Source organism: Pelophylax lessonae, assembly GCF_965119305.1.
Source record: "Pelophylax lessonae genome assembly, chromosome: 1".
NCBI classification, from domain to species: domain Eukaryota; kingdom Metazoa; phylum Chordata; class Amphibia; order Anura; family Ranidae; genus Pelophylax; species Pelophylax lessonae.
Genome location: NC_138768.1, coordinates 60142506 through 60170247, shown reverse-complemented (window position 1 = coordinate 60170247; position 27742 = coordinate 60142506). Strand labels below are relative to the sequence as shown.

At 44.5% G+C, this 27742-nt stretch overlaps 1 protein-coding gene across 1 annotated transcript in view; it reads left to right on the top strand.

Annotated features, from left to right (window-relative positions):
* Positions 1 to 27742, top strand: part of LOC309569826 (uncharacterized protein) — a gene marked incomplete at both ends in the record, with an annotated part of 96859 nt that overhangs the window by 52449 nt on the left and 16668 nt on the right. The window contains 3 exons of the mRNA XM_082275829.1: positions 2741 to 2850; positions 4383 to 4496; positions 12524 to 12658. Coding sequence (XP_082131955.1) covers positions 2741 to 2850; positions 4383 to 4496; positions 12524 to 12658 — 359 coding nt within the window. The remainder of the gene's footprint in view (positions 1 to 2740; positions 2851 to 4382; positions 4497 to 12523; positions 12659 to 27742) is intronic.

Below are 27742 nucleotides of genomic sequence, written 5' to 3'. Positions count from 1 at the left end.
TTACATGTCTCTGTGTCCCTGGCGCTGTGAGGCTCCCCCTCCTTCCTCACACTGCAGGCTCTGTGTGAGGAAGGAGCGCCGGCGATGAGAGATGATCTCATATGTTTACATATGAGATCATCGCTCATTGGACGGCCCGATCACGTGGTGAATGGCCGCTGTGATTGGCCATTCACCACGATCTGTAATCGGCCGTGTCCCTTGGACACGGCCGACACAGATTTTCCCCGCTGCGCGCTCGCGGGAGCGCGTGTCACTGGGAGGCCGTTTAAAAACGGCCTCCCGAAAATTCAAGTCCGCGCTGCAGCCGTATATAGGCTGTAGCGCGGATGGGGGGAGGTTAATCTGCAGCTCTGTCATTTTCTGTAAAATGCAATTCAATGGTTACCTGGTGGTGTACCGAATGCCCCCAGATATGTAATTTCCTGCTTGTGTGATTGGCTCACTGATTTTCCCAGAAGTCTGCACTAAGATACCAGGCAGCAGCAACAAATTAAATTTTTTGTGAGATACTCCAAAAGAGAAATCACATCTAAAGGGATGCAGACACTCTCCTAATTAGAACCCTGCAAGTGCAGCTGCTCATTGATAATTAAAAAATAATCACTCCCATTAATTTCACTTTCCACATGGACACAGACAAAACAACAGATGTTTCTTCAGAATAACAAAAGGTAGGAATCTACAAAATTTTGTTAAAATCCCTGCAATGTACAGAGATCACCCAGAGGGGAATGTTTTTTTTTTTTCTCAACAAAAGTGGAGTTACTCTTTAACCCCTTCCCATCCGCGCTACAGCCTATATACGGCTGCAGCGCGGACTCGAATTTTCGGGAGGCCGTTTTTAAACGGCCTCCAGTGACACGCCCCCCCGCGCGCTCCTGCGAGCGCGCATCGGGGGGAATCTGTGTCGGCCGTGTCCCTTGGACACGGCCGATCACAGATCGTGGTGAATGGCCAATCACAGCGGCCATTCACCACGTGATCAAGCCGTCCAATGAGAGATGATCTCATATGTAAACATATGAGATCATCTCTCATCGCCGGCGCTCCTTCCTCACACAGACACTGCAGTGTGAGGAAGGAGGGGGAGCCGACAGCCGCTGGGGACACAGACAAATGTAATCAGGGCACTGATCACCAGTGCCCTGATTACTGAAGGTAAAAAAACACACACACTGCCCCCACCATCAGTGCCCACAGTGCCCGCCATCAGTGCCCCCATCAATGCCCACAATCAGTGCCCATAGTGCTGCCAGTCAGTGCCCATCAGTGCCTGCTCATCTAGGCACTGATGAGCACTGACTGGCAGCACTATGGGCACTGAGTGTGGGCACTGATGGTGCTGCCCATCAGTGCTCATCAGTGCCGCCCGTCAGTGCTCATCACTGTCACCCGTCAGTGTCCATCAGTGCCATCCGCCAGTGCCCATCAGTGCCGCCTATCAGTGCCGCCCGTCAGTGCCGCCTCTCAGTGCCCAGCAGTGCCACCTCTCAGTGCCCAGCAGTGCCACCTCTCAGTGCCCAGCAGTGCCATCTCTCAGTGCCCAGCAGTGCCACCTCTCAGTGCCCAGCAGTGCCGCCTATCAGTGCCGCCTATCAGTGCTCATCAGTGCGGCATATTAGTACCTCCTCATCAGTGCCCATAAGTACCACCTCATCAGTGCCCATAAGTGCCACCTCATCAGTGCCCATCAGTGCAGCCTATCAGTGCCCATCAGTGCCGCCTCATCAGCGCACATCAGTGAGGGAGAAAAATTTATTTTCAAAATTTACTCGCAGAAAATAAGAAAAACTTTTTTTTTTTTTTCAAAATTTTCTGTCTTTTTTCTTTTTTTTTGTAAAAAATAAAAAACCCAGAGATGATTAAATACCACCAAAAGAAAGCTCTGTTTGTGTGAAAAAAATGATAAAAATTTCATATGGGTACAGTGTAGCATGACCGCGCAATTGTCATTCAAAGTGTGAGAGCGCTGAAAGCTGAAAATTGGCCTGGATGGGAAGGGTGTTTAAGTGCACAGTAGGCAAGTGGTTAATTCTTATAGATGAGATACTTATAGAGTATATACTTACAAAATAGGCATTTAATGCTCATAGATGAGATACTTATAGAGTAGAAACTCATAGAATAGGTACCTAGCAATTCTCATAAATAAGATACTTATCAAGTTGGTACTTACAAATTAGGTACATAATTCTTATACAGTATCTCACAGCAAATTTACACTGTTATACACGCTTTACTCTCACTACTTTACATTGTAGCAAAGTGTCATTTCTTCAGTGTTGTCACATAAAAAGTTATAATAAAATATAGAATAGGTACTTAACAATTTTTTTATCAATAGGATATTTATAGAGTGAATACTTTATACCATAGGTACCTAATTCTTATATATAAGATACTTATAGAATAGATGCTTATAGATTAGATACAAAGCTCACTTGTACAGTAACTGTACTTCACAGAAAGCAACAGGTGATCACATTTCTCTATATTAAAGGATATGCTGACTTGACACCTCTGTGCTGAGCTGGATACAATGGGGATTCTGCATTTATCGACTGAGACTTCTCAGGGGGTTATAGGGCTGGGGTCTCTATTCCTACCCTATACAATACTTCCTTCTATCACACATCTTAAAAAAAAAAGTACTGTACATCTACCTTTTATGCAGATCACTTTAAAATATTTCCTTGCTATAACATTTACAATAGTTGCATTATTTGTTTCATTTTAGGTGAAAAGAAATTAGTGTTTAACAATATAATAATAACCAGCGCTCGCTACTATGATAACACTACAGGACTGACCCAAAATACCATCACCTATGGCAGTTCCATATTCTCGGTAAGGCACAATTTTTTTTTTCAAATTTCCAAATAGGTTGATACATGCATTTTAGTTTATTTAGTGGTAGTTTCACATTTTAAACAATAGTAAAAAATATATATATATATATTTTGAGTTAATATTTATTAATTAATTAATTATGGATCAGGCCAGTCTGGGACATTTGCCAAGTAATTTCAGGATGGTACACATTTTTCTTGGTTGGGTGCAGAGGACAAATGTATATGAACTGAACTCAAGGCAAACTGAATACACTGTTGAAGTTTATAGACACTAAGGGCCAGTTCCCACCAAATGCAGTCCAGTGCGTTTTTTTCTGCATCAAAAACACATGGATAGAAGATTATATGGTTTTTAATGGTGAAGAAAAAAGAGGTGGAAAAATGTACCTGGAAAGCATCAAAAACACACTGGAAACGTGCCACAAAACCATCAAAAACTCACATGAAGAAAAGCATCCGGAACTAATCCGGATTGTGTTTCCATGGTGTGAACTGGAGCTTACTGTTTTGCCTGCCAGAAGATTTGTAATTCTTTTCAATCTTAAACTGCATGCACCCCTGGTAGACAGAACAGCCCAGTGCTACATTCCCAGAGACTTCTCTGCAGACTAGAGATAGGCTCTGGGGTGTTCGGAATCCTAGTCCCAACCCACCTGCCCAATCCCGACACACCGCGGCCTGTGATTGGACAATGAATGAGCAGCTGCACACTGATAACATCATTACTCTGCTCTCTCCTCCTCACAGGAAGCTCACATTGTTTGAAGTAAAGCAGTCTGCAGCGTAGTAGAGCCGAAGTGGCTTGTAGTCCTGCCTCTCCTTTCTCCCAGAATGCAGCTGTGCAGGGAATTATAAGAGGCTGCTATCAGATGACAGATTCAGGTACCACGTGTACCACATATGTATTTTGCAATTTTTTTTTTAATCAAATAGTGACGGCAGGGCAGAGAGTTAAAAAAGACAGCCTGTAAAGATGATATAACACGTGGGCAGCCCATGTGTTGAAGCTCTGCCGCTTCGCTGACCCCCGGCCAATGTAAGTGTCCAACACTTCCAGGTGAGTTGAATATCTGCTCCCACACCACATGCAGTGGTTCCTCCGACAGCTCATACATCTTATAACACAGCAGCTTGCAAGAGGGACTAAAGAGTACAGCAGGGGGGAATGTTATTGGAAACACACTCCTGTGCAATTGCTATGTTGTAAATTACACTGATAGGAAGCGGACTGAAACAGAGAATGAATTTTTCCTGTATATATTTTTTTATAATAAAAAATTAAATTAATATAAAACTCAACAAAATTGAATTAAAATGCAAATTCAGAAAACAACTAAAAATCAATTAAATATTGCTGATGGTTAAAAAAGTCCACTTGATTCAAACCATGTAGATTTATTATTACTACTATAAGTCTTCAACATGTTTCTCAATAAAATTAGCATCTTGTTACATAATTCTGTGCTATGCAACCTTGTATCATGCTTGGGGAAATTAAACTGATGCAACTTGAATTTCTTTTTTCAGTATCCAAATACACTTAGCTTGGGAGTGGTGACCCTAAAGCCATTTGGCCTCTTGGGACCATATTATAATCTCGATGCACATGAAATGGCCTATGTACTCAAAGGTTGTGGAAAGGTACGTAAATACAGTGGATAAAAAAAGCTTGGGTAGTTTTCTTGGTAGCCAAATCTAATAATATTATATGGCCAGTAACATACAGGTGTTGATTTACTAAAACTGGTGCAGCTCTGCATAGAAATCAATCAGCTTCCAGGCATTTTTGTTTGTAAATGCTTAATTGAACAAGCTGAAGTTAGAAGCTGATTGGCTACCATGCACAGATGCACCAGATTTTGCACTCTCCAGTTTTAGTAATTCAACCCGGAGTAGCTTACACCAGTATAGTAAAAAGACTTAAGCCCCGTACACACGTACCGATTGTTGGCCGTAAATATTCGTCCGACGACCGATCGGCCGATTGTAGGCTTGTTAGTATGATGCTTCCAACAGCCGACAGAGCATTTTCGGCCGAACAGAATCTGTCGTGCAGGCATTAAAATTTTTGTTGGCCAACACCAGAACGGCCGATTGTTTGCCAGTCAGTACAGATTTCGGCCGACAGACAGCCGATTAGCAAGACTGGGCATGCTCAGGAAAGAAAAAAGACAAGGAAAGTTAACCATCACATGACATCACTTCTGCAGTCGGCTGTTGTTGGCTGACAAAATTCGTGTGCAGTCTTTTGCAGTTTTCAACAGACACGACAGCCCTGGACAAAAGACAGCCGATCGTTCGGCCGACGATCAGTACGTGTGTACAGGGCTTAAGCCTCTGCTCATTTTACTTTTTGTGATGTATTTCTCTGGCAATACCTTTATTCAGTTGCTCCTTGTAAATTCATGGTGGATCCTAAAGGATATCTAAATCCAAGGGCAAATTGTACTATTTTGCAGCTTATCAGTCTTTATATGCAGTGGCTGCATTAGTTGTATAGAAAGACCAATTGATCCTGCCAGAAATGCAAAGACTTGTCAGCGCACTAATCAGAAAGCAAAACTGTGCTATTTTATTCTGTAAAATACTAATCCCCTCACCCCCATATAATATAGATGAAGAGAGGAAGACTTGATTGAAGTCCAGTCTGGGTAACAATAATTTCTGCCTCTAAGGGAGGTAGAAAGTGTAGCCACTCTAGGGCAGGTAGTGTGCTATTGGCAGGATTGCTGTGTTAAAATAAAGGGAACAAAACACTGGAAAAAAAAAAGAAACTGAAGCAGCCTCCACATCTAAGGACTGGTAAGCTGCAATATATTATATATTTTGTTTTTCAGAGTCACTATGCCTTTTAGATGCATAAACCTCATCCCCAGGCAATTCCACTTCATTTCAATTTTGGAAAAAGCTAGTCAAATCCTTTTATTGCAGACAGCCATGTAGTAGTGAAAGGGGTAAATAGTTCATGAGTGCTGAGCAATCAATGAGCAGGCCAGCACCTTGAATGCCCCTCTTTCTTTTCTTGCACTGATATGGGTGGGCCCTTTTACACCAACACTGTTCTAAAATGTTATGTAAAAAGCAGAAGGTTTGTGCTATAGACCTGTCCCTGTTGTGCTACATCTGTCCAAGAGAGTTGGGGTGGGGTTCTTTCCACTTTTTAAAGTATAACTACAACTTTTTTTCTAGAAAGAGTAGGTTAATGACCTTCATTAACTCAGTAGTAGGGATGAGCTTCGAGTTCGAATCGAAGCTAAGTTCGACTTGAACATTGGCTGTTCGCTCGTTCTTTGAATGACGAACAAATGTGCTTCTTCGCGGAAATTCGAGCGCGCATCTATAATGCATGGCGTGTGCAGTGCATTATGCGATTGGCCAAAGCATTAACCCTGACCTCCATGCTTTGGCCAATCAAATAATCTCTGCCATGATTGGACAAAGGCAGGCTGCCTTTAGCCAATCATGGCTCAGGGGCTAAGTACATGCCCCACACAGCCACAGTGTGTAGTGTGACTGTGCGGGCGAGACAGCAAGTGATTGAGACAGGGAGAGGAACGTTTTTGAGGCAGGGAGAGGAGAGTCATTTGCAGTTTATCAGACAGTGCTGTGTAGTCTAATTAGAGACATTGCTAACAGTGAGTTATAAGGGACACAGATTTGTGCTTTTTACAAGTTAAGAGATCAGATAGTGAAGTATATTGAGTAGTGCAGTATATACCATAGACCATATACCATATATTGATCACTATCTATATATAGGACAATTGATTAGATATCAGCCATGCAGTCCTTGGCAACAGCACCTGAAAGAGCCACAAGATAAAAACAAGCATACTTCACCTTGCTCCTCATCTGGGATCTCTAACCCTAATATACCTCATGTCTTTTCAAAAACCTGCATTGAGAGGGATGATGGTATAGCAATGAGTGCCACAGAGACTTGCACCCAATCTGCTAGCAGTATACCACCGCTTGATTTGAGCAGCAGGCAAATTTCACTACCCCAGTTGCTGAACCGTAGAAAGAAATACTGTCCCAGCCATTCACTTGATCAGCGTCTTAATGCTAGCTTAGCCAAATTGCTAGAACTAAAATTGCTGCCTTTTCATCTGGTAGACTCTGCTCCCTTTTGTGAATTTGTGGAATGTGCTGTACCACAGTGGCAGGTACCAAAAAGACATTTCTTTTCGCCTAAGGCCATTCCGGCTCTCTACCGTCATGTGGAAGGTAGTGTTTTGGCCTCGCTGGACAGAGCAGTCAGCAGGAAGGTTCACATTACTGCTGACTCTTGGTCCAGCAGGCATGGACATGGACATGGACGTTACATTTCCTTCACGGCACACTGGGTAACTCTGCTGGCAGCTGGGAAGGATGCAGGACAGGGTTCAGTGCAGCAGCTTGTTTTGCCACCATGCCTCCAAAAAGCTGGTGCTGATTGTGCCACATCTGGCTACTCCACCACCTCCTCCTCTTCTTCTTCTTCCATGTCCTCTTCTGCTCAATTGTCCTCTAAAGCAGCAATGCTCCCTAAGCGTTCAAGGGGTTATGCAAGCAGTCAGGCTAAAAGATGTCATGCCGTGCTTCAGTTGGTCTGTCTAGGGGATAGGAGTCACACCAAGGCAGAGATTCTGTCAGTTCTGCAGGGGCAGGCTCAGAGATGATTGACGCCATGACAGCTTGAGCCAGAAATGGTTATATGCGACAATGGCACCAACCTTCTATTCGCCCTCCGACAGGGACACTTGACACATGTCCCATGCTTGGCACATACCCTGAATCTGGTGGTGCAGCATTTCTTGACCAAGGACCTGGGCTTCCAAGATCTCCTGAGGCAGGCCAGAAAAGTCTGTGGCCATTTTCGGCGTTCATACAAAGCCAGTGCTCGGCTATCTGACATTAAACGGGAATTCAACCTGCCAACCTACCACCTCATTTGTGACATGCCCACCAGGTGGAACTCAACATTGGCAATGCTACAGCATCTGCACATGCAGCAGAGGGCCATCAATGAGTACCTGTGTGATTATGGCACAAGGACAGGCTCAGGTGAGCTTGGCTTTTTTTCGCCACGCCAGTGGCTTTTGATAAAGGATGCATGCACTGTCCTGTCACCATTGGAGCACACGCTTAGTGGAATCATGGACAGGGCACTTGAGGCAGAACAGCGGGAGGAAGAGGAGGACTTCCTTTCCTCACAAGGCCCCCTTTATGCAGATATCATGCCTGCAGGGACACAAAACACACAGGAGGAAGAGGAGGAGGAGGATTGTGGCAGCATGAATGTAGAGGATAGCATACAGCAGTCTTCAAGGGATGGTTGTCATTCCCCAGAAACCCCAGGAGTTGTATGTGGTTGGGGAGAGGTTGCTCCTGCTGACAATGTCATACTTAGTGACCCAGAGGACTTAGAAGCTCATGCCTCCTCAAACTTACATTGCATGGGCTCGATGATTCTGCAAAGCCTACGAAAGGACCAGAGGATTTGTGCTATCAGGGAGAGGGATAATTAGTGGTTGGCAACCCTTCTTGATCCATGTTACAAGGGTAAAGTTGCAGAGCTCATCCTGTTTTCACAGAGGGAGCAGAGGATGAAACATTTTGAGGAGGCCTTGAAAAAAAAATTGTGTAACACCTTTCCAGACACTGGGAGGTTAACATTCTCTGGACGTGTTTCTGAGGCATCGTTCAGCCAAAGGAGGAGCGGTGGAGAAGGCGGCCGGCTGGTTGGTCCTGCTTACAGCGTGCTTTTCCGAATGGACGTTCAGTGCTGCTGGAGGTTTTGTGACGGACAAAAGAGTGCGTCTGTCCACAGACTCTGTTGACCAGCTGACTGGTCAAAATGAATCAGTCCTAGATCAACAGCAGCTATCAAGCCCCTGATGCTGATGCAACTGATTGAATATTCTAGGGGTCTGCCATCCCTTGAAGATTGCACATGCTGCCTATCCTATTCCTCAACCTTGATTCTGCTAGCTTCCAACAATGTTTTTGGTTTAGGTCACCACCAGCCCCCAAGGCCTAATTTTTCTGCACTTGTTTGACAGGTGCATACAATTTAAATTTCGTATGTAATTTTTAACAGCAGGCCCTGTCCCTGTGCCCTGCGCCCAGCAAGAGTAACTGTGAGGGGTTATGGTGTTCAGGCTCCACCAACACCAAAGGCCCAATTTTTGGCACCTGTATGACAAGTACATACGATTTCAAATTTGTATGGAATTCTTACCAGCAGGTCCCATTCCTGTGCCCAGTAAGAGAAACTGTGAGGGGTTATGGTGTTCAGGCACCACCAACACCAAAGGCCCAATTTTTGGCACCTGTTTGACAAGTATATACGATTTCAAATTTGTATGGAATTCTTACCAGCAGGTCCCATTCCTCTGCCCAGTAATAGTAACTGTGAGGGGTTATGGTGTTCAGGCACCACCAACACCAAAGGTCCAATTTTTGGCACCTGTTTGACAAGTACATACGATTTCAAATTTGTATGGAATTCTTACCAGCAATTCCCGTTCCTGTGCCCAGCAAGAGAAACTGTGAGGAGTTTGGTGTTCAGGCACCACCAACACCAAAGGCCCAATTTATGGCACCTGTATGACAAGTACAAGCGATTTCAAATTTGTATAGAATTCTTACCAGCATGTCCCGTTCCTGTGCCCAACAAGAGTAACTGTGAGGGGTTACTGTGTTCAGACACCACCAACACCAAAGGCCCAATTTCAGTTTCAGTTCCTGCCGATACTAACCTTCCAGGTCCCCATCACTCCAGCAGGTTTGCATAGCCAACACCCAACCTTGGCCAGGTCAGATGACAGCACAGCGCCCCCACTAGATCACTGATAAAGACACATACAACACTTGATCTTTGCCAATTTCAAATTGGTATGGAATTTTTACCAGCAGGGCCCATACCTGCGCCCAGCAAGAGTAACTGAGAGGGGTTGCGTTGTTCAGGCACCACCAATACCCAAGGCCCAATTTTTCTGCACCTCTATGACAACTGACAAGTACATGCGATTTTCATATTTGTAGGGAATTCTTACCAGCAGGTCCCGTTCCTGCGCCCAGCAAGTGTAACTGCGATGGGTTGCGGTGTTCAGGCACCACCAACAACCAAGGCCCAATTTTTTTCCACCTGTTTGACAAGTACATGCAATTTCAAATTTGTATGGAATTCTTACCAGCAGGTCTCATTCCTGTGCCCAGCAAGAGAAACCGTGAGGAGTTTGGTGTTCAGGCACCACCAACACCAAAGGCCCAATTTATGGCACCTGTATGACAAGTACATGCGATTTCAAATTTGTATAGAATTCTTACCAGCATGTCCCGTTCCTGTGCCCAACAAGAGTAACTGTGAGGGGTTACTGTGTTCAGACACCACCAACACCAAAGGCCCAATTTCAGTTTCAGTTCCTGCCGATACTAACCTTCCAGGTCCCCATCACTCCAGCAGGTTTGCATAGCCAACACCCAACCTTGGCCAGGTCAGATGACAGCACAGTGCCCCCACTAGATCACTGATAAAGACACATACAACACTTGATCTTTGCCAATTTCAAATTGGTATGGAATTTTTACCAGCAGGGCCCGTACCTGCGCCCAGCAAGAGTAACTGCGAGGGGTTGCGTCGTTCGGGCACCAACAACACCCAAGGCCCAACTTTTCTGCACCTCTATGACAACTGACAAGTACATGCGATTTTCATATTTGTAGGGAATTCTTACCAGCAGGTCCCGTTCCTGCGCCCAGCAAGTGTAACTGCGATGGGTTGCGGTGTTCAGGCACCACCAACAACCAAGGCCCAATTTTTTTCCACCTGTTTGACAAGTACGTGCAATTTCAAATTTGTATGGAATTCTTACCAGCAGGTCCCATTCCTGTGCCCAGCAAGAGAAACCGTGAGGAGTTTGGTGTTCAGGCACCACCAACACCAAAGGCCCAATTTATGGCACCTGTATGACAAGTACATGCGATTTCAAATTTGTATAGAATTCTTACCAGCATGTCCCATTCCTATGCCCAACAAGAGTAACTGTGAGGGGTTACTGTGTTCAGACACCACCAACACCAAAGGCCCAATTTCAGTTTCAGTTCCTGCCGATACTAACCTTCCAGGTCCCCATCACTCCAGCAGGTTTGCATAGCCAACACCCAACCTTGGCCAGGTCAGATGACAGCACAGCGCCCCCACTAGATCACTGATAAAAACACATACAACACTTGATCTTTGCCAATTTCAAATTGGTATGGAATTTTTACCAGTAGGGCCCGTACCTGCGCCCAGCAAGAGTAACTGCGAGGGGTTGCGTTGTTCAGGCACCACCAACACCCAAGGCCCAACTTTTCTGCACCCCTATGACAACTGACAAGTACATGCGATTTCATATTTGTAGGGAATTCTTACCAGCAGGTCCCCTTCCTGCGCCCAGCAAGTGTAACGGCGATGGGTTGCGGTGTTCAGGCACCACCAACAACCAAGGTTCAATTTTTCTGCACCTATATGACAAGTACATGCAATTTCAAAATTTGTATGGAATTTTTAGCAGCAGGGCCCATTCCTGCGCCAAGGAATAGTACCTGCGAGGGGTTGCGGTGTTCAGGCACCACCAACAACCAAGGCCCAATTGTTTTGCACCTGTATGACAAGTAGATGCGATTTGAAATTTTTATGTATATTTTGTATATGACTTTTTTTCCTTTAGAAATGTCAGTATTGCTGCAGCAGGCTACATACATCGTACAGATGCACTACTTTACAGGCACATTAAAGGGATCCCCCAGGCACGCTATTTAAAGGACATTTTCATTTTTATAGTTTCACTTTAAGCCTCATTAAAATCAGTAAATCACTGCTCCTTTAAAAACAATTGTTTTTAAAAAAATGTTTGCATTGCTACATGTTCCCCAGGTCAGTACCCGGACCCCCATACACTTTTTCTGGGCAATAATTTGCATTTAATGAGCACTTTTGATTTTTGACGTTCGAGTCCCATAGACTTCAATGGAGTTTGTTTGTTCGAACAAACTTTTCCCCTGTTCACGTTGTCCTGGCGCGAACCGGGTGGATGGGGGGGTGGGGGGTTGTTCTGCTCATCACTAGTGTTCAATAAAGCTGAGGACATGACTCTTTGCAGGCCACTCAAGTTCCTCCAAACCAAACTCATCCACTATTTTTTTTAAAGACCTTGCTTTTGGCACAGTGGCACAGTCATACTGGAACAGAAAAGAGCACTAGAACACCAAAACTGTTGCCATAAGTTTGGAAGTACATGACTGATTAACAGTACCTTTCATTTGTACCCAGTAATTTGGAGGGGTGTCCAAACCCATTTGACATAACCAGAAGGAACCCAATTCCTTGTGACATAGACTGTAGACGACTTTCATCTGATCTACTACTTTTGTTTATATTTCGCTGTATAGCTTTAGGGTTTCAATTATAGGTTCAGTTGTCTTTTACCCAAAAATTGTAACTAGAGAGTGTTTATGACAATAAAACATGCATAAGATTGTATGATCCTTGGGGCATGGAATGACTTTTTATCTAGCGAGATTCATAGTTATATTTTGCTATTTGGAAGTCCTCTATTATGTATACCTCTCTGTAATTATGGATCATATACAAATGTTAACTGTTTACTTTAACTAAACATATGTACTGTTTTCACCAGGTAGCCATCTCCGGCACAGAATGTGATGTTGGTGAAGGGGATGTGATCTATTTCCCAATCGGGATTCCTCATTATATAAAAAGTACCTGTGATGAAGACTTCATATTGATTAGAGCTTTCAGCATACCTGGAGAGGTAAATATAATGTACACCTTTCATAGGATATGTGTGTATACACAGTATACAGTTAATTTATAAAGCAGTGAATGGGACATTCACTGGACATTCACTGCAGGTGAATCAATCATACTGTCATTTAAAACACTCGCAACTGGAAGATACACCTACTTTGGTGAAAGTCACATTCACTGATTTGTAAATATACTGTATCTCTATGTGTGTACATAGCGCATTTTTATGAGTCTGAAAGGCAAAGTTGATATTGGGGGAGTTCTTCTGCCTTACTAGTGCTACGTATATCCTATACATTTAGTCTGCCTGGATATCTAATGGTGCACCGTGGAACCCAAGTCTGGTTAACTCCTTTTCTATCAGGGTATTTCTTGAAACAGTGGATCCTGACCCTATATTTATCCAGTGCAATTTACATACAGAGACACAGTCAGGGCCATCTTTAATATTAATTGGACCCTGGGCAAATATTTAATATAATATAAATTGGACCCCACAACAATGACTGGGCCCAGGGCAGCTGCCCCTTTTGCCCTGTGGTAAAGACGGCCCTGGACACAGTACTAAGCCAATCCATGGGGTTGGGTACCATGTGATCACTGTGATTGGTCATCACAGCAATCACATGGTATAGTTTATAGAGGACAATAGGGGACAGAGGGATATCCAGTGATATGGGGAAAAAAATCAATGAATCAGCAGCCTCAGCTGCATCTTCATTCATTTTGTTTCAGTGACACAGGGACCTTTTTTTAAAATTCTTTCTTGCCCCCATCTTCTACAACACATACTTTCTCAAAGATGCCTCTGTGTGACCTGCATATTAACCCCTTTCACCTCCCTCTTTGCAAGACAAAAAAGAGACAGGCGCACATCCGACCTAGCATGATACAGTTTATTGAAAAGTGTAATAGGTAAAATTACATGCACTCACATGCTGGCAACCGGTTCTGGACGTATCTGTAGCCTCCCTTCCTGTATGGCCTCTTCAATTAAGACAGGGAGCCCGATCGAAGCTCCTGTGTGGTGTAGAGTTGGTGTTGAAATAGTGATCCCTCCCGAAGGCTGCGCAAACCGCTCACTGGGCTCCCAACGTCTCCAGCTCCTGCGCGTGCGCCCGGCCAGCCCTGCACAGTCGCTCCTGCGCATGCGCGCCCAGACCAGGCGCCAAGGTGACCTGAAGAGGGAGGCCACGCCTCCGAAACGCGTCATCATAGCAACGGGCTGACGTGTGACATTGCTTCCTTTCCTTCCTCATTGTTGTGAATTCCCTGCTTACCGGCTTTCCGGCCGGGTCTGGGCGCGCATGCGCAGGAGCGACTGTACAGGGCTGGCTGGGCGCACGCACAGGAGCTGGAGACATCGGGAGCCGGGAAGCCCAGTGAGCGGTCCATGCAGCCTTCGTGAGGGATCAGTATTTCAACACCCACTAGGACACAGGAGCTTCGATCCGACTCCCTGTCTTACTTGAAGAGGCCATACAGGAAGGGAGGCTACAGATACGTTCAGAACCGGCTGCCAGCATGTGCTTGCATGTAATTTTACCTATTACGCTTTTCAATAAACTGTATCACGCTAGGTCGGATGTGTGCCTGTCTCTTTTTGTCTTGTTCAGTCCTATGTCCGCCACCCAGTGGAGCTGCAGCGACCCAGCAATTATAGCACAGACTGTGATTAAGAAAGAAATACTCACAAGCTAAGCCTTGTACTTCTGTGATCTGCACACCAATGGTGAAATCTAATTATCCCCTACCTCTTTGGACCCATCTGAAGGTTAACCCCTTCATTTCTAGTCTTCCACTGTTTGTGATCAGTGGTACATTAGACCCTTCTCTTCCTCCTTCCTCTGTGTGTGAGCTGTACAATAAAGTGATTGTAAACCCTAACATATAACCAGTGAAGTGGATTTAGGTAAATACACATGAAACAAAAGCTGCTACATAAGTCATACCTGTTTATCTGCGTCCCTCCCTCCACTACAGCCATTCAAAGTTCAGACTAGATAAAGCTTTTTTAAGCTGTCAGAACTGAGCTGAAATTACACACTGCAGACCTCAGTGAGGAGAGCTTTAAGAGCTAAGTAGAGGGAAGAGACACACCCACTTCACACAGCACATATGGAACGGAGTTGAGGCTGTCAATCACAGGCTGTGTGCTGGAGCTCCCTCCCCTGTCACCATTTTTCTCTTGGTGTCAGGAAAACTTGTCAAAAGTCATTCATGCAGATAGCAGAGGATTGGGGCAGCAAACAGAAATGACACAATCAGGTTGACTTACTAAAGACAAATATACTGTGCACTAGAAGTGCTGTGCAAATGCATTTTCTCTAGATCTGAGGGGAAGCTCTGCTGATTTCTATCATCCAATCATGCATAGGTGCCAACACTCACAGATTTCCCGGGACATTCACGGGAAACTGACTGATGTCCAGGGGAGTCTTTGTCCCCGGCTTTTTCCCGGGGAGAATCTCAAAAAATTAACAATTATTAGCCCCAAGTCCCAAGGCCTGGGGTTGGCCGGGAACTTGGGGCTACATACCTCAGCAATATAACATTTATCCTGCATCCAGTGATTGGTAGGCAAGTCAGGGGCGGCCGAAATGAGAGTGAGTGGAGCTGTCAAAATGAAGCGCTGATGTTGGGGTGGGCGGGGCCAATATGCGGGACTCCACCCTTTTGTTCAGTTCATAGACAAACAGCCGCTGACTAGGGAAGAAGGTGGCAGGGGCGGGACCAGTTGTAACTACTGTATGTGGATCCACAGCGGTGTATAATACACCTGAATTATACACCGCTGTGGGTACACATACAGTAGTTACAATTGGTCCTGCCCCCTGCCACCTTCCTCCCTGGCCAGCAATGTATACACGCCGCCGCTGCCAGCTGTTTGTCTATGCAAGGAACAAAGGGGCGGTCTATGTGGACAACTTTACCCCGGATGCCTGCATACTGCATATTGCTAGACTTAGAGGCGCCTCTCTTCTCTTTTATACACTTTAGTTCCTGCTGGATTTTGCTTCTAATCCCCTTGTGAAGGCTTCCATTTGTGCAGGGGAGGACTGGCAACTTTTGGCCCAGGGGGCAAATACAACCCAGAGGCCCATAGTGCAGCGACTCGGCTCCCATCCCAGACATTATAAAGCAAAAGAATAATAGTGAGGATCTTACCTCACTGATTAGGTGCTAATTAGCCCACTGCAGCCTAGACCTCTGGGTCTCTTCCCTCCTGCAGAGCTACATAGGATACTGGGAGGAAATGATAGGGGAGTTTAACTTCCGCCCTTATCACTTCCTCTCTGCCAGCACTACCGCTGACCTAGCCAGCCGGCCCCGCTGGGAAAAAACTCTGCTCTTACCAGTACCACCCCCGGCCAGATCAAAGGGTATTCCTGCCCTGCATACTGCGGCCGTAAGAACAGGTGAGTGGATAGTCATGTGCACTGTTTCAGTATTACTGAAGACCAGTGTTGCCAACCTACCAAAGTGAAATTTACGTTCATGACACCCAAAATTTACTGACACAGCCACGTTCTTACTGACATTTCAAAAAGTTACAAAATCACAGTTTTATATGGAAATTTCAGTATTTAAGCTACAAACAAGTATCATATGCAATTAGCAATGGGATTTAAAGTAAATCTGAAGGCAAAAAACAGGTCTTATTTTCAATATAGTAAGGGCAGTTATTATAACCCATCAGTTTTTTTGTCACCTATGTTCAACTGGTGAGATGTCCCCTTAATTTCTGTGCCAAGAGAGAGAGACCTCTCCACATTGCCCGCACAGAGAGACCTCTCCACATTGCCCGCACAGGGAGACCTCTCCACATTGCCCGCACAGGGAGACCTCTCCACATTGCCCGCACAGGGAGACCTCTCCACATTGGCCAAACAGAGAGACCTCTCCACATTTCCCACACAGAAAGAGAAAGTGCTCCACATTGCCCACACAGAGAGAGACCATTCCACATTTCCCTGCACAGAGAGAGAGAGAGAGACCGCTCTACATTTTCCTGCACAGAGAGAGAGACCGCTCCACATTTCCCTGCACAGAGAGAGAGAGAGACTGCCCCACATGTCCCTGTACAGAAAGAGAGACCACCCCACATTTCCCTGAACAGAGAGAGAGAGAGTGCTCCACATTTCCCTGCACAGAGAGAGAGAGACCGCTTCACATTTCCCTGCACAGAGAGAGAGAGACCACTCCACATTTCCCTGCACAGAGAGAGACAGACCGCTCCACATTTCCCACACAGAGAGAGACTGCTCCAACTCCACATTGCCTGCAGGGAGAGACCACTCCACATTGCCTGCAGGGAGAGACCGCTCCACCTTGCCTGCAGGGAGAGGGAGAGACCGCTCCACATTTCCTGCAGGGAGAGGGAGAGACCATTCCTCAAGAAAATTGCTTGCTTCCCGCATAAGCATAGAAAAGCCTGGTACACACCACTAGTTTGTTTTTCGTTCAACCCAGGACCCAGGAAGTTGAACAAAAATAAGCTGTCAGCTCCGGTCGGAGCCGCAGCCACTGTATTAACATCTAATGTTAGTACAGCGATCTTCCCTGCTGTTCTAACTGGGGGACTGCCCCTGCCAGATCACTCCGGTCAGAATTCTCAGCCATTGGAGGAGAGCACTGATCGGGAGCTTGTTGGCTGCTGGTTTTGCAGCATGCTCGTCTGACAGAGCGGAAAGCGTCTCTCCGTGGTGGCACCTGATGAAAGAGCGCCGGTGGGGCACCCCAGAAGAGGACGATCTGGGATGTTCTGTGCAAAACTGTTACAGGGGGCAGCTAAGTATAACATTTTTGTTATTTTTATTAAAAACAATTTGAACCTTTACAACCTCTTTAACAAAATCCTCAAATCTTCTGTAATGTGCTCTACTTAGGTGTAGAATGTCACTTTGAACTCCACCTTATATCCATAACTCTCTTTATGTATTATTTGTGCAACAAATAAAGTGAGAGCACATCTAATACCTACAGAAAATTATGGAAATAAGGTGGAGTTGGAAGTGAACCATGTCATTGCCTGGGGAGATTGACAATGGTTCACTTCCAACTCCACCTTATTTCCATAATTTTCTGTAGGTATTAGATGTGCTCTCACTTTATTTGTTGCACAAATAATACATAAAGAGAGTTATGGATATAAGGTGGAGTTCAAAGTGACATTCTACACCTAAGTAGAGCACATTAGGAGGGTAAAACAGGCAGTGAGGAAATGTGATATCCCCTCCTCACTGTCTCTCAAATACCTCTGAAAAGTGACCTGAGCATGGATGACTTTTCAGTGGAGTGGCAGTGCCTACTGCACATGCATACAATCCTTTAGGTTCACATGGTGTCCTGTAGTTTGGCTGCAGTGTTGGTGTACTCACAGTTTTCCTTAGCTGCAGTCCCATAGACTTATTTTAGGTTGTGCGTTTTCCTGCTGTTTTTTTATAAAGTGCATCAGATTTGCAACTCTTTTTGTTCATTTTAACCACTTAAGGATGGTTTTACCCCCTTAACCACTTTAAGGATACGTTCACATGCAAATCGCGGGACGCCTGTGCGGTGCCCGTGATTTGCAATGGCACCCCAAACGCTGTGCGATGTTGCCGCGATTCCCGCCTGCCGAATCGCGGTAACATCGTGCAAACAGAATCGCGGGACGCATAACGCACAAAAGAAGCTCTTGTACCTTGTTTAGGCGTCATGCGTCCCTCGACTCTGTTTGCCCGATGTTACCACGATTCGGCAGGTGGAAATCGCGGCAACATCGCACAGCGTTTGGGGTGCCATTGCAAATCACGGGCATCACACAGGTGTCCCGCGTTTTACAATGATTTCCAGATCGCGGGCAGAACCACAGTGATTCTGCCTGCGATCTGCTACGCCCACATGTGAATGTAGCCTAAGACCGGGCATATTTTTGACACTTGGGGCCTAATTCAGTTTGGAGTAGAGCTGCTCACTTCTCCAGAAATAACTCCAGCCTAAACTCATTGCATTCTAATTAGGTAAGTGGCTGGAGTTAAACCTTCAACTAGGTGCTTTAGTGAATTCGGAGTTGGAGTTAACTTAGACTGAATTCGGGTTTGGAGTTAACTTAGGCTGAATTTGAGTTTGGAGTTAACCAAATTCCCGTTGTGTTTTTCATAAAAGGAAATTTGTCTATTCTGAATCACTATTACACAGCAATGTCATCTATTATGGTTTATTTTAATTTTAAGGTATAGTTAAGTATCTTATGTGTTTTAACCTTTAGATTTACTAATAGCAGACTACGCAGCTGTCTAATTCGCAGTCTTCATTCTTTAATCATCTGAAACTTTCAGGCATATCTGATTATAGTCAGCACTTTGGTGTAGTGGGCTAAGCTCATAGCCAAAGCTTGCTAGGTCATGAGTTCAAGGCCAAACCATGATAACACCCTTTGTGCTCACAGTTGTGTGTCATTATTTTTTTTGGCTACATCACCTAAAACATGCATATGTGCAGGGTGCAATTATGCATTTGCCAAGTTTCAGTATTTATTTACAGCTGTCTAAAATTTAAGGAGGTGACGGCACACTTGGGATTTGAACTCATGCTCTGTGTTTATAGTCAGGAACACTAACCACTAAACCATTGAGCTGAGCATGATTACCCCTGGAATATTTATTCCCATGTTTAAATAGTTAACCACTTCCTTACAGGGCAGTTACACCCCTTCCTGCCCAGGCGAATTTTCAGCTTTTTATACTGTTGCATTTTGAATGACAATTGCGCGGTCATGCAACCCTGTACCTAACACAAATGTATGACACTATTTTCATAAAAAATAGTGCTTTCTTTTGGTGGTATTTGATCACTGGAAGGTTTTTTTTTTTTTTTATTGGCAAAAAGAAGACCTAAATGTTTGACCCCTAAAAAAATGTGTTTTTGTTTATGTAATAAAATTTGGTAAATCAATATGTTTTTTGTTGCACTGACGAGCATTGATGAGGCTGTGCTGGCAGGCACTGATGAGACACTAATATGCAGCACTGATAGACACTGATAGGCAGCACTGATATGCAGCATTGATGGACATTGATAGGTGGCACTGATGGGCAACACTGATAGATGGTAATGATGGGCAGCACTGATGAGGAGGGCACTAACAGGTTTCCTGAGCACTGATTGGCATCAATGGTGGCATGGGTGGGCATCCCTGGTGGCTCTAGTGGCATCCCCCAAGGGTCTGCACTGGTAATCAATGCTCTGATTACAAGCACAGACCCCCCCCCCCCACACACACTTACTTTGCATATGAATGCCATTTCTTCACAGCTGAAAGTGGCCCTCACCATGATTAGCCAGGTGATTGTGACCACTTGCTGGAATGTGTGCAAGCCAATTCGGTGTCATGTCTGGTCCAGGGCGAACGCCAATGTGCCATTTGCAATTTATTGTAAAGAGATTTTGCTTTATTTTAAAAATGGCGCACACAGACAACTAAAATGTATTTACCTAGGCCAGTGATGGTAACCCTTAACTCCCCCCCCCCCAAGATGTTTTTGCCCTACATTTCCCATAATGCTTATGTACTCTGCAGTGTAGGTGAGCATCATGGGAAATGTTACAAAACACCTGAGTTGCCAAGGTTCATCATCACTGACCTAGGCCAACTAAAAAAGTGAGTGAGCGCTGTAGCAATCTTTTATTTAGTAATCATTTTTAGTGATTTTTTTATTAAATGTTTTGGTTACATTCAACCACAGAGGCTGAATGGAAATTTTGTATTATTCCTTAATTTATATATATTTTTAGCTAAATATATACATACACACTTTAATTATTTCTTACAATTTAGCCCCCCCACACACACCACCCACACACACACACACACCACACCTCCCCCACACACCTCCCCCCCACACACACACCTCCCCCCACCCCTCCCCCCCCCCCCACACACACACCCCCACACACACCTCCATCCCCACCCACCTCCCCCCCCACACACACACACACACGTACACCTCCCCCCCACACACACCTCCTCCCCCCACACACACCTCCCCCCCCACCACACCCACACACACCATTCCCCCACACACACACCTCCCCCCCCCACACACACACACACACACCTCCCCCCCCCCACACACACACACACACCTCCCCCCCCCCCACACACACACACACACACACCTCCCCCCACACACACCTCCACAGAATTTTCTGTCCAATTTTCTTGAAATTTACCTTCAAGTATGTAGTACAAAGGCCTGCCTAATTAAATACAAGTGAATGTGTTGTTTAGCTTTGACCTCCCATTATGTGGTTTGTGGTAGATCTACCAGAAAATTGTACAACAAAAGTTGAACATGTATGGCCAGCCTAATGGGCCATACACAGTATAAGATTTTCTGAAGACTTTTTCCTTTATATTTACCAAAACCAGATAATATGAGGTCAAACCTAAACACTTTCAATTTGTATGCAATCTGGCAGGCCCTTGCACTACATAGAAAAGGTAAATCTGAAGGAAAAAGTCTTCAGAAAATCTTATAGTGTGTATGGCCATACATGTTCAATTTTTGTTGTACAATTTTCTGATAGATTAACCACAAACCACATAATGTGATGTCAAACCTGAAGGTAAATTTCAAGAAAATTGGACAGAAAATTGTAAGAAAATTGGAACATGTATGGCCAGCCTTAGTCTAAATGAAAAAGCCACTTTGTGCTCATGCTGAGATTATTGAAAGCATTTCTTATGTGTGTTAACTTGATGTAGTATTTATATATATATATATATATATATATATATATATATATATATATATATATATATATATATATATATATATATAAACCTTTTTTTTTTTTTTTTTGGAGGTTGATGAATTCTGAGTTCTGGGGTTCCACTGCATATGTTCAGTCAATTTGCAAATTCTCAGATTTGCAAGCTCAAACACTGCTTTTTTTCAGAGTGTAATGTGGCTCTGTATAGGAAGCAACACTAATATGGCTCCCCACTCAACCAACCAACAAATATATTAATTTCACACATATACAATGTTTTATTTTTGGGGAGAAGCCGCATTAGTGTTGCTTGTCATATATAACAACAGGCAGTTGTAGGTAGTTCAGGGATTTAAACACCCAAATACAGTGTTGCATGGCAGATGTGCTAACCACTTGGATATTTTGGTCAGTTTATTTAATCAAGCTCACTTTTTTTAATTAAAAAATAAGAAAACTGTAAAGTTACCCCAATTTGTTTACATAATGTGAAAGATAATGTTACGCCGAGTAAATAGATACCCAACAGGTCATACTTCAAAATTGCGCACGCTGGCGGAATGGCGACAAACTTTGGTACTCAAAAATCCCCATAGACGACACTTTAAAAATGTTTACAGGTTACCAGCTTAGAGTTACAGAGGAGGTCTAGGGCTCAATTATTGCTTTCGCTCTAACGATTGCGGCGATATCTCACATGTGTGGTTTGAACACTATTTACATATGTGGGCGGGACTTGCGTATGCGTTCGCTTCTGCGCGCGAGCTAATGGGGACAGGGCGCTTTATTTATTCTTTTTTTCCTGTTTATTTTATTTATTATTTTTTATTTTTACACTGTTTAAAAAAAAATGATAATTTTTATTCCTATTACAAGGAATATAAACATCCCTTGTAAAAGAAATAGGCATGTCAGGTCCTCCGCACCGTAAGGGTGATCCGGCGGCGAATCCGCTGCTGGGACCACCCTTATCTGAAAGCCGATCGCTCGCCATTCAAAAAAATACTGGGGTTATGGCAGCTATCTGCTGCCATAATCCCGGTATTTAGCGTCAAAGGACCGATGTAAATCGACGGCGGGCGGTCGGTAAGTGGTTAATGACCAGACCATTTTTTTGTGATATGGCTCTGCATTACAGGCTGACAATTTTTACTTTCTGCTGTAAAACATTCCCAGTAAAAAAGAAAAAATTAAAAATCTAATTTTTTCATCTATTTAGGCCAATATGTATTCTGCTACATATTTTTGGTACAAATGATCCCAATAAGCGTATATTGATTGGTTTGTGCAACAGTTATAGCGTCTACAAACTAGGGAATAGATTTATATAGTTTTTATTTTTTATTTTTTTACTAGCAATGGCGGCAATCAGCGATTTTTAGCGTGACTGCAACATTGCGGCGGACAGATCGGACCCCTAACTGACACTTTTGAGGGAACCAGTGACATTACTATGGTAATCAGTGCTACAAATATGCACTGTCACTGTACTGATGACACTGGCAGGGAAGGGGATACCACCAGGGGCGATCAAAGGGTTAAGTGTGTCCCTAGGGCAGTGATGGTGAACCTTGGCACCCCCGATGTTTTGGAACTACAATTCCCATGATGCTCATGCACTGTGCAGTGTAGTTGAGCATCATGGGAAATGTGGTTCCAAAACATCTGGGGTGCCAAGGTTCGCCATCACTGCCCTAGGGAGTGCTTTCTAACTGTGTGGGGGTTGTACTCACTAGATGAACACAGAGATCTGTGTTCCTAAATAGCAGGGACACAAGATCCATGTGTTCATCTGTGACGGAATGGCGTTCTGCCTTGTTTACATAGGCAGACCACCGTTCTATCTCCATGGGGAGCGATTGCGGATTGACGGCGGACATCACGTCAGCTGTACCTGCTGATTGGCTCTCCCTCTGGCCAATCGGCATGCACCCCTGATTTCTATTACACGAAACGACGTACAGGTATGTCGTTTCGTGTAATAGAGCCTACCTGCCACAGTAAAACTGTGGGAGCTAGTAAGCAAGAGGTTAAATGTATGAGCTAATAGAAGTCTATGGGACTGGGGGAAAGATGCAGGAAGACTGCGAGTACACCAGCACTGCAGTCAAACCGCACTACATAGGACCAGATACTGCACAGGCTGCTGAAACAACTCCTTAGCTGCCGGCTGCTCAGTTCAAACTTTCCCACCCCCACAATCCTCTTCCCTGCCAGAATCACCGGCTTCCCAGGGTGTGGGCGGGCACAGGGAGAGAGGGGTGGGAGGAGGCAGAGGTTTTCCAGCCAGCCTCTCCCATTCATGTGGAGGGGGCTGTGCTGTGTATGGAATTCAGAGTCTCAGCCCTGTGATAGGTGCAGCCAACTTTCCTTTCACAGGACACATTGCCAACTCACAGAACAAGCGTTCCTGCACCCTTCCGCCTGAACAGTAGACTCGGCCAGCTCCGGAACTGCACATGAGCAGTTCCCAGCTGGCGGCACAGCGGCCTCTTTACAGAAATTTGAGCGGCCTGGAGGGAAAATGCATCCCTGCCCCCCTGGCCCAGTCTGCCCCAGCATTTTATGGTTACACAAACTATCACATCGCTATAATCTTTTTATATGGACTATAAACTGAAGGACTTATGACTAAATGATTGTGGAACAAATCATTTGAGTTTCTATTATTTCTTAATCGCTTTGATATTCAGTAAGAGTGCTTTGGATTACAAGCATGTTTCCGAAAACGTATTTTCCGAAAACGTATTCCAAGGTTTTAATGTACTTTATTACTGTCTTCAGGAAACCAGTCCTGAGGTATGCTTTGTAGCTGAAGCTGAGGTGACTATAGACAGGATGGGGCTGAGACAAGGTACAGGGGTCAGCAGCACTGTTTATGATGTACAGCATTGTATTAACCACTGTAAAACTGCTCACGTTGCTGCTACTGCAGCAACGCAGCAGCCCTGGGTCTGGCGACGTAGACCTACTTCGCCAGATACCCCCCTCTCTCGGCGGCACGTGCGTGCCGCCAGAGGCTCGCTCCCGCTGTGTTTAGACACAGCGGGAGTCGGGCCAGGGGTGGAGAGGCGGTGATCACCTCCGCTCCTCCCGATCATTGGGGGAAAGACTGAGGAAATCTGCCCCCTTGTGTAAACAAAGCGGGCAGATCTCCTCTGTGACAGGCAGGGCCAGATCACTGGATTGAAAACGTGGCCTGATCATTAAGCAGGAAAATCCTCTGGTCTTAAAGTGGTTAAATGACATTTCATCCTTTTAGGTCTGCTTTAACCACTTTAGCCCCGGAGGATTTGGCTGCTCAATGACCAGGCCCTATTTTGTGATTCGGTCGTGCGACGCTGTACCCAAATGAAATTGCGTCCTTTTTTTATTCTCACAAACAGAGCTTTCTTTTGGTGGTATTTGATCACATGTGCGATTTTTATAAACAAAAAAAGAGTGACAATTTTGAAAAAATAACAATATTTTTCACATTTTTTTTTTATATGAAATTCTCAGAAAAAATTTAAAAATCAAAATTTTTTAACATTTTAGGCCAATTTGTTTTCTGCTACATATTTTTGGTAAAAAAATCGCAATAACCGTATTTTGATTGGTTTGCGCAAACGTTACTGCGTTTACTAACTACGGGAAATATTTATGTCATTTTTATTGTTTTTTTTTAACTAGTAATGGCGGCGATCTGCGATTTTTTGGGGATACCAGTGACATTACTACAGTAATCAGTGCAATAAATATGCACTGTTACTGTAAAAATGACACTGGCAGGGAAGGGATTAACTTTATTGGTGATCAAGGGGTTAAGTGTGTCCCTAGGGGCATGATTCTAACTGTCAGGGGGCGTGGCTAGTTAATTAACCACAGAGACATGCGATCCTATATAGCAGGATCGCATAGCCTCTGTGCTTACTTCAGGGAGAATGACAGATGGCTGTGTTTACATCAGCTGTCTGTCTTTCTCCTTCTCCTGCGGGAGATCACACGTGCTGGCTCCCCAGGGAATGAGCGGAGGCGGGAGCGTGCCGCCGGACGTGCGCGCTCGCTCCCTACAGTCTCGTGGGCGAGCGAAATAAGGTCTACGCCACTTTGCCTGTAAGCGGCAGAGTGTCGCAGTAAATCTACGTGAGGCAGGGCTAAAGTGGTTAAAGCATAGCTAAACTTACCTTTTCTTCTTTGGTCTGCATCACTTGCCATTGCCGACATCTTCTGCTGGATGCTGGTCTTTGGCTGTCTTCATTGGTCAGTGCTTAATGACATTACTCCTGTGCATGCTGGTGCAGTACTGCATTCATTCCAGCAAACAGGTGTAGCACCCTCCTAGGTAGGTGCTAGTGAAAAGCATATAATGGCCCTGTCGTCCCTCTATCATCATCCAACATGAGGATGCTCTATTGGCCCTAAACTGGGCCTTAAGTAAAAGGGATGATTTACCACACAACCAGAAATTGTTTATCCGGAATGCCCTAGACTTTTGTCTAAGGCATAACTATTTCTGGTATCATCAATCCTTCTACAGCCAGAAGAAAGGTGTGGCAATGGGAGCAAAGTTTGCTCCCAGTCTTGCCAACCTTTTTATGGCAGAATGGGAGGACAAACATGTGTTTTGCAGGGAGAGAGCTCTTTTACCGCAGGTTCATAGATGACATCATCTTTGTATGGAATGATACAGAACAAACATTACTGAATTTTATGAGTCATCTAAATACAAATACGAACAATATTAAATTAGAGTTCAACTGGAGCCAAACGGAAATCCACTTCTTGGACGTTAATATTAAGAAAGGTTTGGGCAAGTTAACCACGACTGTCTTCTTCAAGTCCACAGATCGAAACAGTTACCTGTCCATTCAAAGTGGACACCACCCAAACTGGTTGCGCAATATTCCACGTGGCCAGTTTATGTGGGTACGGCGGAACTGTACATTTGATGAAGACTTTATGGCCCAAACGAATGTCCTGAAGGAGAGATTTGTCCAAAAAGGCTATGATGAACAAGCTCTCGAGAAGGAGATTGAGAGTATCCCCCGAGCCACGTGTTTGCAGAATGTGAATAGACCGAACAATGGGTCTGATGATAAACAATGGAGCTTCTTATCTGATTATTGTGAGGATTATAAAAAAGTGGAGGCCATTTTCAGATCCCATTGGTACATACTACAGATGGACGCTACACTAGGCCCTGTTCTACCTGAGGTCCCATCTTTCATTTACCGAAGGGCCCCAAGTTTTGGTGACAGGGTGGTAAAGAAGGTGTTGAACCCCCCTGACACATCTTTTTTTCCAGGCAGACGAGGGTTTAACAAATGTGGTAGATGTAAGTCGTGTTCGTTCACTTCTCTGAATCAGAGAAGACGGAATTCCTTTTATGTTGCAGCAATAGATAGGGAATTTGACATCAAACACTTCATCACGTGTGACACCACCCACGTGGTGTACGCACTGATGTGTCCCTGTAAAATCATCTATATTGGTCGGACCAAGCGCACCTTGACCATAAGAGTCGGTGAACATATCACCAACATTATCAAGGGTAAACAAGAACATAGTGTCCCGGCCCATTTCCGCTCACATCACCAACGTGACCCCAGTTGTCTGCAATTCTGGGGCATTGAGCGTGTTACACCTCCATGGAGGGGTGCGAATTGGGTCAGGGAGTTATCGAGGTGCGAAACCAAGTGGATATTCCAGACCCAATCTTTGAGCCCTGTAGGCCTGAATATAGAATTGGATTTAAATTGTTTTATTAGTGATTATTAGTTTTACTTTCCAATTCTAATTTTATGGTAAATTTATGTAATATAGTCTCTTTTGGATGTGGTTATGTGGTGGGGGAACTGTGATTATTTTGGAGTTCCGCACACATAATTACTGTTTAGTTTTAACCATATTTAAAATATTTAAAATATATTTTATGTCAATATTTTATGTCATTTTATACGTCAGTGGTCTCCAATTTTATGAACATTGCTGCTGTTCCCGGCATGTTTTTTGTTCTATTTTGTTTTAATTTTGTTTGTAATGAGATTTTTAGGATATGGTCCTTTATGGCATAGATTGCCTCTTTCTATATATATATATATGTGGTAGTTTGATATCTGTTATCAAAGGTCACACCATCTACAGCTATATCTTTGTAACACCATTCCATTGGTAGGTGACGCTGTTGTGCTCGTTTTTATCACCTTCTAGTGGGGATCATGATAATGAATTGGCCTTGTTATTAGCCCTTCTAATATATCCATACACCGTCTTCCGGTGGTTGGAGGGTCTACATCCGGTTGTTGGGCAAAATTATTGTTCCGGGTCAGAGGGCGAGGGATCATAG